A 15,890-nucleotide genomic window follows, 5' to 3' on the forward strand; every position below is an offset into this window, starting at 1 on the left:
ATGCGCTTATGTGCCAAGCGCTATACTAAGCACTGGGGTGGATAAAAGCAAATCGGGTTGGACACAGTCCCTGTCCCACGTGGGGCTCACAGTCTCAATCCCCATTTTACAGATGAGGTAACTGAGGCACAGAGAAGTGAAATGATTTGCCCAAGGTCACGCAGCAGACATGTGGTGGAGCCGGGATTAGAACCCGTCACCTTCTGACTCCCAGGCCCATACTTTATCCATTGCACCGTGCTGCTTCCCACGATAATGATAATAGTGGTACTTGTGGAGTGCCTTCTATGAGCCGAGCGCTAAGTGCTGGAGTAGATATAAATTAATCAGGTTGGACATAATTCCTGGAACAGATGGGGCTCATTTTCTAAGTTGGAAGGAGTAGTATTTAAGCCCCATTTTACAAATGAGGGAACTGAGGCCCAGAGAAGTTTAGTGACTTGCCCAAGGTCACACAGCGGACGCATGGTAGAGCTGGGATTAGAACTCAGATCCTCTGACTCCCAGGCCTGAGCTTTTTCTACTTTTCTACTTTTTCTACTAATTCATGGTGCTTCTAGGAAGAGAACTGGACCTCCATAGCTCCCTCTCTGTGTACCACCTGGTCAGAGAGGTCAGTCAGGCGTGGAATCATAGATTTCACATGACCCGGAAGGGTCTTTTTTTTCCAGAGCCTACTTCAAGGGACGATCGATTATTCATTCGTTCATTCAATCATATTTATTGAGCCCTTACTGTGTGCAGAGCACTCTACTAAGCTCTTGGGAGAGTACGGCGTAACAATAAATAGATGCACTCCCCGCCCACTAGACCTTGGGAGGGCATTCTAGGTAAGATAAGAATATCTGCCCCACCATCCCTGAGAACCCAGAGGCAGCTCGGTCTCGGCCGAAGCTGCCGTCCCGCAGCCGGAACCCGAGGCAGGGCGTCACTCGGCCTGGATTCCCATCCCGGCTCCTCTGTTGGTGTCCTGTGTGATCTTGGGCGAGACACCGGCCCTCTCGGACCCTCAGTCTCTCCTCTAAGAAGTGGAGATGATAATCCATCATGGGATTCCGTGAGGAGAAATGGGGTCCACGAGCCTCGTCCGGCGCTGAAGCCGAGGGATCACGGCACCTGGCGGCGGGGCAGCTGCCTCAGCTGAGAGATCGAGCCGTTTGATTCGGTCGTGAAAAATTAATGACGACATTATCTCGTGCTTCCATAGCTCCTTCTGCCACAGAACCCGGAATACTTGAGTGGTTTGAATTTTTTTGAATAAATCTAATCCCGGCCACATATGGCGAGGCAGATAAGAGTCAGACGGCAGGAACACTGCCGGAGAATCCATCAACTTCCCGAAGTGTGCCGTAACCATCCCCGCTCACCCAGTGGTCCGCCGGTCGCTGTTTTTGCATATCGGTTGGTCGAGCGAAAATGAATGTACCGAGCTGCTTTTCCCTCTTCTGACCCCCTGCCTGTGCTTGTCTGCCTCCCGTGGGGCAGCTTCTCAGGACCGTGACCACAGAAAGCTTTCAGGAGTTCGGCACTGGTCAGTTCGCCGGTCGGTCGATCGCGTTTATTGAACGCTTACTGTGCCCAGCGCTTAGAACAGTGCTTGACACATAGTAAGCGCTTAACAAATACCGACATTATTATTATAGAGTACTGTACTAAGAGCTTGGGAGAGTACAGTATAACAACAAACAGACCCATTTCCTGCCCATAAAATGACATTACAGTTCAGAGGGGGAGACCGACATTAATATAAATAAATTACAGATATGGGCATAAATGCTACGGGGCTGGGGCAGGGTGATCAATAAAGCAGCGTGGCTCAGTGGAAAGAGCACGGGCTTTGGAGTCAGAGGTCATGAGTTCGAATCCCAGCTCTGCCACTTGTCAGCTGTGTGACCGTGGGCGAGTCACTTCTCTGCGCCTCAGTTACCTCATCTGTAAAATGGGGATTAAGACTGTGAGCCCCACGTGGGACATCCTGATTCCCCCGTGTCTACCCCAGAGCTTAGAACAGTGCTCGGCACATAGTAAGCTCTTAACAAATACCAACATTATTATTATTATTATTAAAGGGAGCAAGTCAGGGTGACCCAGAAGGAAGTGATAGAAGAGGAAAAAAGAGCTTAGTCGGGGAAGGCTTCTTGGAGGAGATGTGCCTTCAATAAGACTTTGAATGTGGGAGAGTCATTGTCAGATTTGAGGAGGGAGGGCGATCCAGTCCAGAGGGAAGATGTGGGCGAGAGGTCGATGACAAGATAGATGAGGTGAAGGTACGGTGAGAAGGTTAGCATTAGAGGAATGAAGCGTGCAGGCTGGGGCTTTTCTGTTGTTTAGATTTCTTTTTTTAATGAAGATCCTGACTTCTGGTTTCTTTCAGGAATCACCCAATTTCTGTAAGGGCACGTCCTGAGAGACCCATTCCAAACCGGGAAATGCAGCTCCAGAGAGGGGCTCCCCGAACGGGGTCCAAGCTGGGCAGAGAGCAGGCTTCCTCTGACCCAGGCCCGGCGTTCAATCCGCCAAAACACACTGCCTCCTTCTCCCCCAGGAACTAGACCTCCTCCAGGGTGAGGCTTTCTGGGAGGCCAGGTTTCCAGGATAGAGGTGGATAAAAGCGGCGGCGTCTAGTTGATAGAGCACGATCCTGGGAGTCAGAAGGACCTGGGTTCTAATCTCGGCTCCGCCACATATCTGCCGGGTGACCTTGGACAAGTCACTTAACTTCTCTGCATTTCAGTTACCTCCTGTGTAAAATGGGCATTGAGCCTGGGAGCCCCATGTGGGACGGGGAATGTGTCCAGCTTGACTAGCTTGTTTCTACCCCAGCGCTTAGTACAATGTCTGATGCGTAGTAAGCACTTAACAAATTCCATTAAAAAAAATAGGTCCCAGCCAGCGACCTATTCGGAGAACCACAAAAACACAACCGGAAATCCAGGGCTAGAGCCAGAGATGGCAGTCAGAGACCTAGAGAGCTGAGAGAACAAAGCACACTTGGAAGCGAGAGAAAGATAGACTCTCGGAAGAGTGGGAGAGTCTGACTCCTAGAGAAGAGGTGGAAGTTAAAAGGAAACTTCCTTCTTCCCTTCCTCCTTAAGGACAAGCTGATTGCGAGTCTAGCTCCGGCCGGGTCCTCCGGAGAGCCCAGAGACAGGCTGTGCCATCGCCAAGACAGCTAATTTGGGATAGGGCCTCTACAGTGGGGCCGAATCTGCCATCCAGGGTCACTCTGGAGAGTCCAACTAGCATCTCCGCTAGGTACGGGCCTCTGCGGGGCTATGGTTGGTTAGGTTAGAAGCGCTTGGGCCTCAATTTCCGCTGCCATTTTGACCTGCTCTGACGTCCTCCATCCATCCGTGAGAGAAGGGCTCGGGGATCCGGCCCGGAAGAGCAGGACTGGTAGAGTTCCTTTGCCAGTGAATGTCCATTAAGCCCTGGCGCTGCCAACATCCCTCCCAAATAGACCCTATAACCAGTCCCTTTCATCCAGGGAATAGCAGGCTTGTGATTTGCTTGAGGATCAGGGGGTCACATCTTCCCAAACAACACACCTGCATGGGGGCTTCCCTACCCAGATCCCACGGGCGCTCAGGTTCCATCCGACTGGCTCAGCCTGAAAACAGAGAAAGCTATCGGGAATAAAGGATTGAGACACTGAATTTGGTTTTCAGGGTTTCAAAAGAACGATAAAAGTGGGAAGGAATGTCAGTCTGGGGCTGAGACTAAAGCTACGCGGGAGGCTGAGACTAAAGCCACGCGGGGCCCGGTTCCAGGAGCTTGACGAGATTAGGAGTTCAAGTGCCCAGAGGTCTGCGATGTGGGCTCCTTGGGGCTGTGGGGTCCCCAGGACTGTGGATTCCTTGAGCCTCGGGTTCCCCAGGGCTATGGGTTCTTGTTGTGGGCAGGAAACGTGACCGTTATATTGTTATGTCGTATTCTCCCAAGTGCTTAGTACAGTGTTCTGGGCCTGGTTTCTCTGCCATCTCCCCTTGCTGGGCCTTGGACACAGAGTCCCCCAGACCCAGCTAAGCAGGTCCCCTGCCAAGCGCCCAGGAGGGGAGAGCGTGAGCCCGGGAGCCTGGCCCGGTTCGGCCCCGTCTTTCCACCCGGGCGAAGGACGGGGATGAGTCTCCGGGTCCTAACTGGCCGCCGATTCGAAGTGTGTGAGTGTAGATGAGGAGAGACGGGTGTGTGCGGCGTGTGGGTGTGTGAGATAGAGTATGAATGAACCCGGCTCCGAGGAGCTCTGCAGTTAACGGTGAGTCAGTGCCGCTCTCTTCGGTCTGGATTTTTCCTTGCCATTTCCTGGCACCATCTGCCCATTTTCACGCTTCTTTGGCTGCTTCCCTTAGGGCTCCGCTTCCCATTCTAGCCGGAATCTGGCTCACGGGCAGGGGGCCTTGCCTCCCGCCTCACTCTCCCTGGAGAGGAGACGGGGCACGTTGAGAGGAACCGTATCCCGGCTTTTCTCCTGGGATTCCCTCTTCTCGGTTGGGGGATGGACCTTCTGACAGACCTAACTGTCTCACTGTGGACTGCTTGCCTGTGAATTCATGTCTGTCTCCCCCAGTAGACTATTAGCTCCTGTGCTAATTCTGTCGTACTCTCTCAAGCGCCGAATACAGTGCTCCGCACGCAGTAAGTGCTGAATAAATACCACTGATGGATGGATTGATTGATAGAAGGCACACTCCCTCTCTTCTCCCCTCCGGCCCCCCACGTTTTTCCCACAGATCACTGAGCCAAGGGCTGGGGGGAGGGCCAAGGTTATAGGGGGTTCTGGGATCCTGTTGACCCCTAAGCTGAAATAAGCAGGACACGTCCCCCCCTGCTGCATGGAGGAGTCAGCAATCCCCCTCTTGCCCCCCACCCTGTCAGCCCGACCTGACGGTGGGCACGGTCTCTCTTGTCCGCCCTCCTCACTTGCCCTCTCTCCCCCGCAGACGTCCCCGTGGAGAAGCTGGCCACTATGGAGTCCCTGAAGAGCGTCAACCTCAAGTTCAACCCCTTGAATGCCGAGGTCCGCGTGATTGCCCGCCCGCTGATCAAGTTCGACCTCCTGATGTCTCCAGAGGGTGCCCAAGTGGCCCCCCGGCCCTGAGAAGCCTCAGGGCCAGCCCGCTTGCCGGCACCCCAGCTTCGGGAGGGGTGGGCTGGCCTCGACTGGGACCCGGGCCCCTGAAGGAGCCTCGCCTGTCCCCCGGCCGGCCCCCGAATGCCCCAGAGTTTTGTGTGCCTTGTGTGTGGGGGGAGGGTGCGAGGCAGGGTGGGAACCGAGAGGGGTGGGTATCGTCTTTATGGGATAGATGGCGCGGAGGGACCCCCCCCAGAACCGTCCCTGCGGACGGCAAAGGCAAGAGGCCGATGCGGTGGGGCCCGGAGGCTGAGGCCCCGCGGTCACCGGCTGGGCCGGCCCAAGGCCCTCACCGCCCCTCCCTCCGGCCCGACCCGGCAGAGGATGGGGGGGAAGACGATTTCCTTGGGTCCTCCCGGAGCGGGGCGGCTCTGCGAATGGTGTACGCATCGGCTCCGAACCCGCAGCGTCGTCGACTCCACGTGGGCCCCCGGAGGGAATTGGGCTCTCCGGCCTCGAACCCGGAGAGGTCGTCGTGGACGGGAGCGGGGAGCCGGGGAATAAAGAAACCCATCTCCCACTGGTGGCGTCTTGCGACCTTCATGCTTTGAGAAACAAGACCGGCGTGAACCGGGTTGTCCGCAGCCTACAGCCATCACGAAGCGGCCGAAGAGGCGGACTTTGGAGGTTTGCCCCAGGGCGGTGGCACAGCTGAGCCTGTTTAAATAGCCCAGCCTGGCCACCCCGCAGCCCATCTCTGCTGAGTTTGGCACTGCGGAGGGAGCTGGTCAGGGAGGGAGCAGGGAGCGTGGGAGGCGGAGGGAGTGGTGACAGTTGTAGAATCTGCTGGGAGAAGATCATTCATTCGATCGTATTTATTGAGCGCTTACTTGGTGCAAAGCACTGTACTAAGTGCTTGGGAGCGGACGATATAACAACGGACACATTGTTGCCCACGACGAGCTCACGGTCTAGAGGGGGAGACGGGCATTAATGGATATAGATAAATAAATCGCAGATATTTCCATATGTGCTGTGGGGGTGGGAGGAAGGATGAATGAAGGAGCAAGTGAGAGCGGCAGAGAAGGGAGTGGGAGAAGAGGAGAGGGAGGCTTAGTCAGGGAAGGCTTCTTGGAGATGTGCCTCTAAACTGTAAGCTCATTATGGGCAGGGAATGTGTCTGCTGATTCTCTTGAACTCTCCCAGCTGCTTAGAGCAGTGCCCTGCGCCTAGTAATCGCTCAATAAATACCAGTGATTGATTGATTGATCGATCGATCGATCGATTGAATGGGGGGAGCCCCACGGACCAGGAAAACCTGGATCTCATCCTCTGACATGCGTGGAGACGGGGGCCGGGGCGAGGGCGACCTGCGGCCCAGACGACAGCGGGGTCCACAGCCCTCTGCCCAGCGGTGATTTTCCTTCAGACCGAGGTTGGGCTCCTGGGTGACGGCCCGACTGCCTTCTGTGGGGAAAACCAATTCTTCAGCACCTCCCCTGCCCTGTGCTGAGACGGTCTAGCAGAGCGCTGACTGTGGTTTCGTGCTGAGGAAGTGCCAGGAAGGGCGTCGAGTGTTAGGGCTTTGGAAGTTGTACATCTCGACTTCGCCCCCGGCCCCCGTGGAAAGGAAATGCCGCGTGAGAGAGCGTGGGGTCCGCTCCATTTCCAAACCTCCATGGAACCCTGGCCCTCGGTTCCAACTGGCCCTCGGTCTGCCGCGTGTCACTGGCCCGAGTTGTTCAGTAGCCAGTGCTTCGAACAGTGCTTGGCAGAGTAAGCGCTTAACAAATACCATCTTTATTGTTGGGAGAAGGGCTGGGCGGCCAGCTGGCTTGGCTTCTGTTGTGAAAAAGCCCCAGTTTCGTGGTTCACGGCAAGGAAGAGTGGAACAGGGCAACCCATGGCCCCTGGGCCCGGAGGAGGCACCCGGCTAGCACTGAGGACCGTAGAGATCCCAGGAGCCGAGCGAGAAGTGGCATTCCTGATCCCACCTTGCGGGTTCTCCCTGGCCCATTCTCCGGCCTGTTCCGATCGACCGATCGATGGTATTTAGCGTGCACTTAGTGTGGACGGAGCTGAGCACTTGGAAAAGCGCAACACAACAGAGTTGGGAGTTTCCACAGCTAAGAGGCTCTTACTCCTTTTCCCCCTTCATCCTCCGCAAGTAGAGCGGAACCCCTGCCTCCCAGCCCTGGAGGGGCGTCATTCCTTCCCCTCTTTCCCAGCCAGCCCAGCTGGGTCCTGAGGCTCGGAGCGGTTCCCTGCCCCTCCCACCCTGCCTCTGAAGGCCCCCGTGGATCACGGAGGGCCCAGGTTCCCCAACTCCAGGTTATTTCCCCTGTCTTAAAAAGAAGAGGTCCATCCCTGGGATGGACTTGCAACTCCAGGGTCTGCCCCAAAACCCTCCCGTTGCAACCCAGCCCATTCTTCCTAGTGCCGACCTCAGGGCCAACAAGGGACTCCCTTCCGAAGAGGGACGTTTTCGTTCCGTCTGTCCTCTGGGGCTTCGTTTTCACTCTTCAAAACAGCGAGATCCATCAGCTCCCAGCCATCTGATCTCTCACGGACGATAGCTTTCGAGCGGCATCTTCTCTGCACCGAGCCCGCTCCCCCGGGGTATGGCGACAAGCCTTTTAAGCGCCGCATCCGCCTTCAGGAAGCTGGTCTCCTCTCCCCCGGCCTGGAGGAGCGAAGCCAGGACGAGACAGTGATGGCGTACGTGGTATTGTTTGGAAAGGCGGTATGGAAGAGTGACCCCGGCCAATCGTGTCGGCGTTCATAAATAAACTATTCACCCCGTCGGACTCCTCCGTCGTGAATCTGTGGTGGCTGAGCGCAGGGGGTGAGTCACCCCGCCAGAAGTCACTGTCTGAAAAGAAGGGCCCACCGCTCAGCCCTCTCCCCGGCCCACTGCTCTGGAGAGGAATTCCAAAAAAGCCATTGAAAGCTGTTTGCAAATAAAATGCCTCTCAAAGGCTGATGGGGATGTATTTAAATGGTCCGTGATAGGCCTTCTCTAGCTTCCTCCCTCCGGAGTTTCTCCCAAACAATAATAATAATTATTATTGTTATTACAGTATTTGTTAAGCACTTACTATGTGCCAAACACTGTTCCAAGTACCGGGGCAGCATCCAGCGCTCAGAACAGTGCTTGGTACGTACGAAGTGCTCAACAAATACATCATCGTCATCGTGGCCTAGTGGATAGCGTATGGACCCGGAAGTCAGAAGGACCTGGATTCTACTTCTGGTTCTGCCACTTGTCTGCTATGGGACCTTGGGTAAGTCACTTAACCTCTCTGTGCCTCAGTTACCTCATCTGTAAAAGGGGGATTGAGACTGGGAGTCCTATGTGGGATAGGGACCGTGTCCAACGTGATTATCTTCTATCTACCCCAGCACTCGGAACAGTGCCGGGCACATAGTAAGCGCTTGACAAACACCATTATTATTATTTTACCAATTAAGATGGACACAGTCCCTGTCCCACGTGGGGCTCACAGTCTCAATCCCCATTTTTCAGATGAGGTAACTGAGGCCCAGAGAAGTGAAGTGACTTGTCCGAGGTCACAGAGCGGACACGTGGCAGAGACAGAATTAGAACCCAGGTCCTTCTGACTCCCAGGCCCGTGCTCTATCCACTAAGCCACACAGCTCTCCTTCCTCTGAGCGGTGGATCTCAGTATACAGTCAGCTCTGGACCGGGCTGGGCAACTGGTGAGGCTACTGCCCTTGGGTGACTCCCCAGAAGGGGAGGTTCGCTTCAAAACACTCGAACGACTGTTATTAAAAGGTATTTATTAAGTGCTTACCTCGTGCCAGGCACCGTACGAAGAGCTGAGGTAGGCCCAAGCTAATTAGGTCGGACGGAGTCCCACATGGGGCTCTCAGTCTCAATCCCCCTTTTCCAGATGAGGTAACTGAGGCACGGAGACGTCAAGCGACTTGCCCGAGCGACAGCCAAGGCCAAGCAGATTAGCGGCGGAGTCGGGATTAGAACCCACGTCCTCTGACTCCCAGACCTGTGCTTTATCCACGAGGCCACGCTGCTTCACTACAACCTTTCCAGACCCAATCCTCTCAGGTCCCCCAAGCCCCCGCCTTTCTGCTGAGACCCCGGGGGGGAATTGCGTCGTGTCACGAGAGCCCGGGACGGAGGAGGAGGGGAGGAGGGTCCCAGGACGTGGGCTCCAAAGTGATCTGCCTCTGTGGGGCTGTCATGGGGAGCAGCTTGGACATTTTCGCTGCCCTCTCTCCTCCCCACCCTCTGGAGCTCCTCCGTGCAGCTTCTGGAAGACGTAAGCCTCGAACCGAATCTGTTCATGCTGTCACAGGCGTTGCTGAAGGGTCCTTGTTGCTCGTGACCAGGGGTGGCTTGGAACCAGACGCAGCTGCTCGAAGTCGCTCCCCTCCCTTCCCTCCTCCATCCTGCCCGCTTCTAAACGGATGCTCCTTCTGACCCGGACTGAGAATAATCATGTTGGTATTTGTTAAGCGCTTACTATGTGCCGAGCACTGTTCTAAGCGCTGGGGGAGATGCAGGGTCATCAGGTCGTCCCACGTGAGGCTCACGGTTAATCCCCATTTTTACAGATGAGGGAACTGAGGCCCAGAGAAGTGAAGTGACTCGCCCACAGTCACCCAGCTGACAGGTGGCAGAGCCGGGAGTCGAACCCGTGACCTCTGACTCCGAAGCCCAGGCTCTTTCCACTAAGCCACGAGAAAAGCCTGAACCTTTAGGGTCAGAACTGGGCTGAGCCATCATCGCTGCCCTCTAAATAGGTTGCCACGGCACCCCTCCCCGCCACCCATGAACAGGCTCCAGATAGAATAATAATAGTGAGAAGAGGCAGCGTTGCCTAGTGGATAGAGCACTAATAATGATGTTGGTATTTGTTAAGCGCTCACTACGTGCAGAGCACTGTTCTACACGCTGGGGGAGATACAGGGTAATCAGGTTGTCCCACGTGAGGCTCACAGTCGTCATCCCCATTTTACAGAGGAGGGAACTGAGGCACAGAGAAGTGAAGTGACTTGCCCGTAGTCACAAAGCTGGTAGGTTCGAACCCATGACCTCTGACTCCCAAGCCCGGGCTCTTTCCACTGAGCCACGCTAGGAACGGGACCTCAGTTCCCTCATCTGTAAAATGGGGATTAAGACTGTGAGCCCCATGGGGGACAGGGCAACCTGATTGCCCTGTGTCTACCCCAGTGTTTAGAACAGTTCTTGGGACATAGTGAGGGTTTATCAAATACCGCAATTATTATCATTAGGAGGACCTGGGTTCTAATCCCCGGCTCTGACATTTGTCTGCGGTATAACCTTGGGCAAGTCATTTAAATTCCGTGGGCCTCATTTACTGCATCTGTAAAACGGGGATTAAGATAATGCCCTACGTGAGACGGGGACTGTGTCCAACCTGCCTACCCTGTATCTACCCCAGCGCTTAGCGTGGTACCTGGCACATAGTATGCATTTAAAAAATACAATTAATGGTAATAATAATGATAACTGTGGTATTTGTTAAACGCTTCCCATGTGACAAGCCCCGGGGCTGGTACAATGTAGGCAGATTGGCTCAAGAGAAGCAGCGTGGCTCAGTGGAAAGAGCCTGGGCTTCGGAGTCAGAGGTCACGGGTTCGACTCCCGGCTCTGCCACTTGTCAGCTGTGTGACTGTGGGCGAGTCACTTCACTTCTCTGGGCCTCGGTTCCTTCATCTGTAAAATGGGGATTAAAACCGTGAGCCCCACGTGGGACGACCTGATTCCCCTGCGTCTCCCCCAGCGCTTACAACGGTGCTCTGCACATAGTAAGCGCTTAACAAATACCAACATTATTATTATTATTAGATTGGACAGAGTCCTTGTCCTTCATGGGGTTCACAACCTAAGCCCCATTTTACAGGTAAGGAAACTGAAGCTCAGAGAAGTGAAGTGATTTGCCCAAGGTCACACAGCCCGCAAATGGCAGAGCCGATGTCGGTACTCAGATTTCCTGTCTCCCGGACCGCTGCTCTTTTCACTAGGCCACAAGTGCTGGCAGGGAGGCGCATCCTGAGCTCTGGCGTGGAGAAGCAGCGTGGCTCAGTGGAAAGAGCGCAGGCTTGGGAGTCAGAGGTCATGGGTTCTAATCCCGGCTCCGCCACCTGTCACCTGCGTGACTTTGGGCAAGTCACTTAACGTCTCGGTGCCTCAGTTAGCTCATCTGTAAAATGGGGATTAAGACTGTGAGCCCCACGTGGGACCACCTCATTACCTTGTATCCCCCCCCCCCCCCAGTGCTTGGAATAGTCCTTGGCACTTAGTAAGTGCTTAACAAATGCCATCATCATCATAATTATTATTATTGAGAACGTCCTGAACTCTGGTGGGGGAGAGCATTCCAAGCTCCGGTCAGGGAGAAGAAAATCCCCGGTTCTGGTGGGTGAGGGAATCCCGAGCTCTGGCGGGGGGGGGGAACATCCCGAACTCTGGCAGGAGAGAGAATTCCAAGGTCCAGCAGGGGGAACATCCCGAACTCTGGAAGGAGACAGCATCCCGAACTCCAGCGAGGGAGAGAATCCCGAGCCCCGGTGGGGGGAGCATCCCAAACTCCGGTTGGGGAGAGCATCCGGGGCTCCGGAAGGGGAGAAAAGCGCAAGCTCTGGTGAGGGAGAAGCTTGCCAAGCTCTGGCGGGGAAGTTGGAGAATCGGGAGTGAGATCCGGAAGGAGGGAGGGAGGGATGGAGGCCCGCAGGCACTTGGCTCCCGGCCCCGGGCCTGTCCCCCACAGAGCCGGGTCATTAACTCTGCTTGTCACCAGGTTAGTCACGCAAGCTGTTCTCGGCACCCACATTACCCACGCAGCTTCCTCGCTCTCACAGGTGGCGGGGGAAGAAAGCCTCTGCCCACATCCCCCGGGAGGCCCCACCGGGTGTTTGCGGGGAGTGTGACTCCACCTTGTACGATTACGTTCGAAGTTTCGACCGACTCACCGTCTTATATATGAATATCTAAATATCAAATATAAATACGTTGGAGAAGCAGCGGCATGGCCCGGAGGGTAATGATAACGATGACGGTAATAACACTTACGGTGTTTGTTAAGCGCTTACTACGCGCCGGGCATTGTACTGAGCTCTGGGGTAGATAGGAGATAGTCAAGTCCCACATGGGGCTCACGGTCCGAGTAGAGGGAGGACAGATATTGAATCCCCAGATGAGGGAACTGAGGCGTGGAGAACTTCGGTGACTCTTCCAAGGTCATGCCGCGGGTGCGTGGAGGAGCCGGAATTAGAACTCCCAGCCCTGTGCTCTTCCCATTAGGCCGCGCTGATTCCCCCAAGAGCGCAGGGTGAGGACTCCGGGGTCCTGAGAAATCATCCCAGCTCCATTTGCCTGCTGGGTGACCTTGGGCACATCAGGCTTGACTTGTCTGTGCCTTAGTTTCCTCAACTGTAAAATGGGGATACCCGTTCTCCCTCCTACCTAGGCTGGGAGCCCCACATCTACGTCGGCGCTTAGCACGGTACTTGGTACGTATCAAGCCCCTGAACGTCACGATTATTTTCATTATTATCGTGTGTTGAGTCTATGATGGACTGTCTCGACACCCCTATGAGACTGTAAGTGAGGGCAGGTCCCCATCGTCCGGGGCTACGCGACCGAGGGTGCTCGGTAAACGGTTCAAGACGATGAAAGAGGCACGGCCCCGGCCCGCGTCAGTCAACTCTCCTCCCCAGCAGGCCGGAAAGAGGAAGGACAACTTTGCCAAGAGAGGGGAGGAGAGGCGGTGCAGAGTACCTGCCTTCAGCGGATTTCGATCACTGATCGGGATCCAAGCACCAAGCCTCCACTGCCTCCAGACTCCCCGGCTCGGCGCTCAGAGAACAGTTTTCAAATGGGAATTCGCGGATTGACCCCTCCGGGTCCCCGAGAGGAGTGACGGTTTCATTTCCCCTTCCCTCCTCAATCCCGCCTCGGTACCACCTCCCCCTACCCCGTCTCCCCTCATCCCCACCCTGCTTTCTGCTCCCCTAATTCCCCATTCTTTTCCTGATCAATTTGCGCCATTAGCCAATATATTTTAGACTCCCCCCTCCACAAGCGCGTTGTCAAGCCCTTTTCTCCTTACCCCCAACCCTGCCTGACCCATATTCCCAGAAGGGAAGCGACGTGGCCTGTTGAAAGAGCCCGAGCCCGGGAGCCAGAGGACCTGGCTTCTAATCCCAGATCTGCCACTTGCGTGCTGTGTGACCTTGGGTGAGTCACTTAACTTCTCCCTGACTAGGTTTCCTCATCCGTAAAATGGGGATTCGATATTTAGCCTTTAGACCCCGAGCCACATGTGGGACAGGTACTGTCCAACCCGATTATCTGGTATCAATCCATCGATCGACTGATTAATAGAGAAACAGCTGGGCACAGTGGATAGAGCGGAGTGGATAGGGCTCGCAGGCTTCATCCCCATTTTACAGATGAGGTCACTGAGGCCCAGAGAAGTGAAGTGACTCGCCCAGGGTCACAGGCAGAGGAGCTGGAATTGGAAGACCTGACCTCTGACTCCCAAGCCCGCGCTCTTTCCACCAAGCCGCAGTATAATAATATAACCCTGCTCATAACGAGCTTTCGGTGTAGAGGGGGAGAAGCTTAAGTTCGTAGGCAACACAGAAGGGAAGGTGAATAGGAGAAATGAGGGCTGAGTCAAGGAAGGCCTCTCGGAGGAGGTGTTAATAGGGCTTTGAAAGTGGGGAGAGTGAAGGTGATCAGTCAGATGTAAGGGGGAAGTAGACCTGGGGAGAGGACGTGGACAAGGAATTGGTGGCAAGACAGACCCAGTGCTTGGCACACAGTAAGTGCCTAACAAATACTATTACAGCTTCCAGGAGCTCTGGCATAGAGAGGTTAATAATAATAATAATAATGTTGGTATTTGTTAAGCGCTTACTATGTGCCGAGCACTGCTCTAAGCGCTGGGGTAGACAGGGGAATCAGGTTGTCCCTTGTGGGGCTCACAGTCTTAATCCCCATTTTACAGATGAGGGAACTGAGGCACAGAGAAGTGAAGTGACTTGCCCACAGACACCCAGCCGACAAGTGGCAGAGCTGGGATTCGAACTCATGAGCCCTGACTCCAAAGCCCGTGCTCTTTCCACTGAGCCACGCTGCTTCTCCGTTCTAGGAGAAGCAGATAGGTTCCGTTCTATCGCTCTGACTGCACCCTTTTTTCTAATACCAGAACTAGCCCCCCTTGCCAAGGATCTCAGCAGCGTGGCTCAGTGGAAAGAGCCCGGGCTTGGGAGTCAGAGGTCATGGGTTCGACTCCTGGCTTTGCCACTTGTCAGCTGTGTGACAATGGGCTAGTCACCTAACTTCTCTGTGCCTCAGTTACCTCATCTGTAAAATGGGGATTAACCGTGAGCCTCACGAGGGACAACCTCATTCCCCCGTATCTCCCCCAGCGCTGAGAACGGCGCTCTGCACATAGTAAGCGCTTAACAAATACCAACATTATTATTATCTCTGTGGCTTTTTTTTTTAACGGTATTTGTTAAACGCTTCCCATGTGCCGGGCATCGTACTCCGCGCTGCGATAGATACGAGCTCATCGGGTTGGACCCAGTCCATGTCCGACGTGAGGCTCACGATCTTAATCCCCATTCTACAGATGAGGTAACTAAGGCACAGAGAAGTCAAATAATAATAATGTTGGTATTTGCTAAGCGCTTACTATGTGCAGAGCACTATTCTAAGCACTGGGGTAGATACAGGGCAATCAGGTTGTCCCACGTGAGGCTCACAGTCTTAATCCCCATTTTCCAGATGAGGTCACTGAGGCACCGAGAAGCGAAGTGACTTGCCCACGGTCACACAGCTAAGTGGCAGAGCCGGCATTCGAACCCATGACCTTCGGACTCCCAGGCCCGTGCTCGCTCCACTAGGCCAGGCTGTAGGCCACTCTCCTGACTCCCCTGGGCTCAACCCCTGAGCTCTTCGTGGTCGCAGAACAGGTTTCTTTGTTATTCCGTTCTTTCAGCGTGGCTGGCACAGTGCAGCAGCGTGGCCTACTCACCGGCCTGGGAGGCCCAAGGCTAGGGGTCCCAATCCCGGCTCTGCCACTCGTCTGCTGTGTGACCTCAAGCAAGTCGCTAAACCTCTCTGTGCCTCAGTTCCCTCATCCGTAAAATGGGGATGAAGCCCGAGAGCCCTATGTGGGACAGGGACCGTGTCCAACCCGATTACCTTGTACCCACCCCAGCGCTCAGAACAGCGAAGCAGCGTGGTTTAGTGGAAAGAGCCCGGGCTTGGGAGTCAGAGGACATGGGTTCGAATTCCGGCTCCGCCACTTGTCTGCTGTGGGACCTTGGGTAAGTCACTGAACTTCTCTGTGCCTCAGTGACCTCTACTGCAAAATGGGGATTAAAAGTGTGAGCCCCATGTGGGACAACCTCATCACCTCGTATCCACCCCAGCGCTTAGAAGAGTGCTTGGCACAGAGTAAGCGCTTAACAAATCCATTCATTCATTCAATAGTATTCATTGAGCGCTTACTATGTGCAGAACACCGGACTAAGCGCTCGGAATGTCCAATTCGGCAACAGATAGAGACGATCCCTGCCCAGTGACGGGCTCACGGTCTAATCGGGGAGACGGACGGCAGAGCAAAACAGCAATAAAACCAAAACCAAGACAACATCAGCGAGATAAATAGAACGAAGGAGATGGACGCTTCCTTAACAAAATAAATAGGGTGATGAAGCAGTGTGGCTCAGTGGAAAGAGCTCGGGCTTGGGAGTCAGAGGTCATGGGTTCGAATCCCGGCTCTGCCCCTTGTCA

At 54.7% G+C, this 15,890-nt stretch overlaps 2 protein-coding genes across 3 annotated transcripts in view; both read left to right on the forward strand.

The window, feature by feature from the left end:
• The window catches only part of LRRC20 (leucine rich repeat containing 20), a 98,682-nt gene extending 93,029 nt beyond the window's left edge, over positions 1-5,653 (forward strand). For both annotated transcript variants that reach the window (XM_029061730.2, XM_029061731.2), the window contains one exon: positions 4,941-5,653. In XM_029061730.2, the coding sequence (XP_028917563.1) occupies positions 4,941-5,098 (158 nt within the window). In that variant the 3' untranslated portion in view covers positions 5,099-5,653. The remainder of the gene's footprint in view (positions 1-4,940) is intronic.
• NPFFR1 (neuropeptide FF receptor 1) overlaps positions 5,304-15,890 on the forward strand; it is a 41,269-nt gene continuing 30,682 nt past the window's right edge. The window contains exons 1-3 of the mRNA XM_039911325.1: positions 5,304-5,379; positions 5,717-5,758; positions 7,603-7,814. Of these exons, the coding sequence (XP_039767259.1) occupies positions 5,304-5,379; positions 5,717-5,758; positions 7,603-7,814 (330 nt within the window). The remainder of the gene's footprint in view (positions 5,380-5,716; positions 5,759-7,602; positions 7,815-15,890) is intronic.

Source organism: Ornithorhynchus anatinus, chromosome 3, assembly GCF_004115215.2.
Source record: "Ornithorhynchus anatinus isolate Pmale09 chromosome 3, mOrnAna1.pri.v4, whole genome shotgun sequence".
NCBI lineage: Eukaryota > Metazoa > Chordata > Mammalia > Monotremata > Ornithorhynchidae > Ornithorhynchus > Ornithorhynchus anatinus.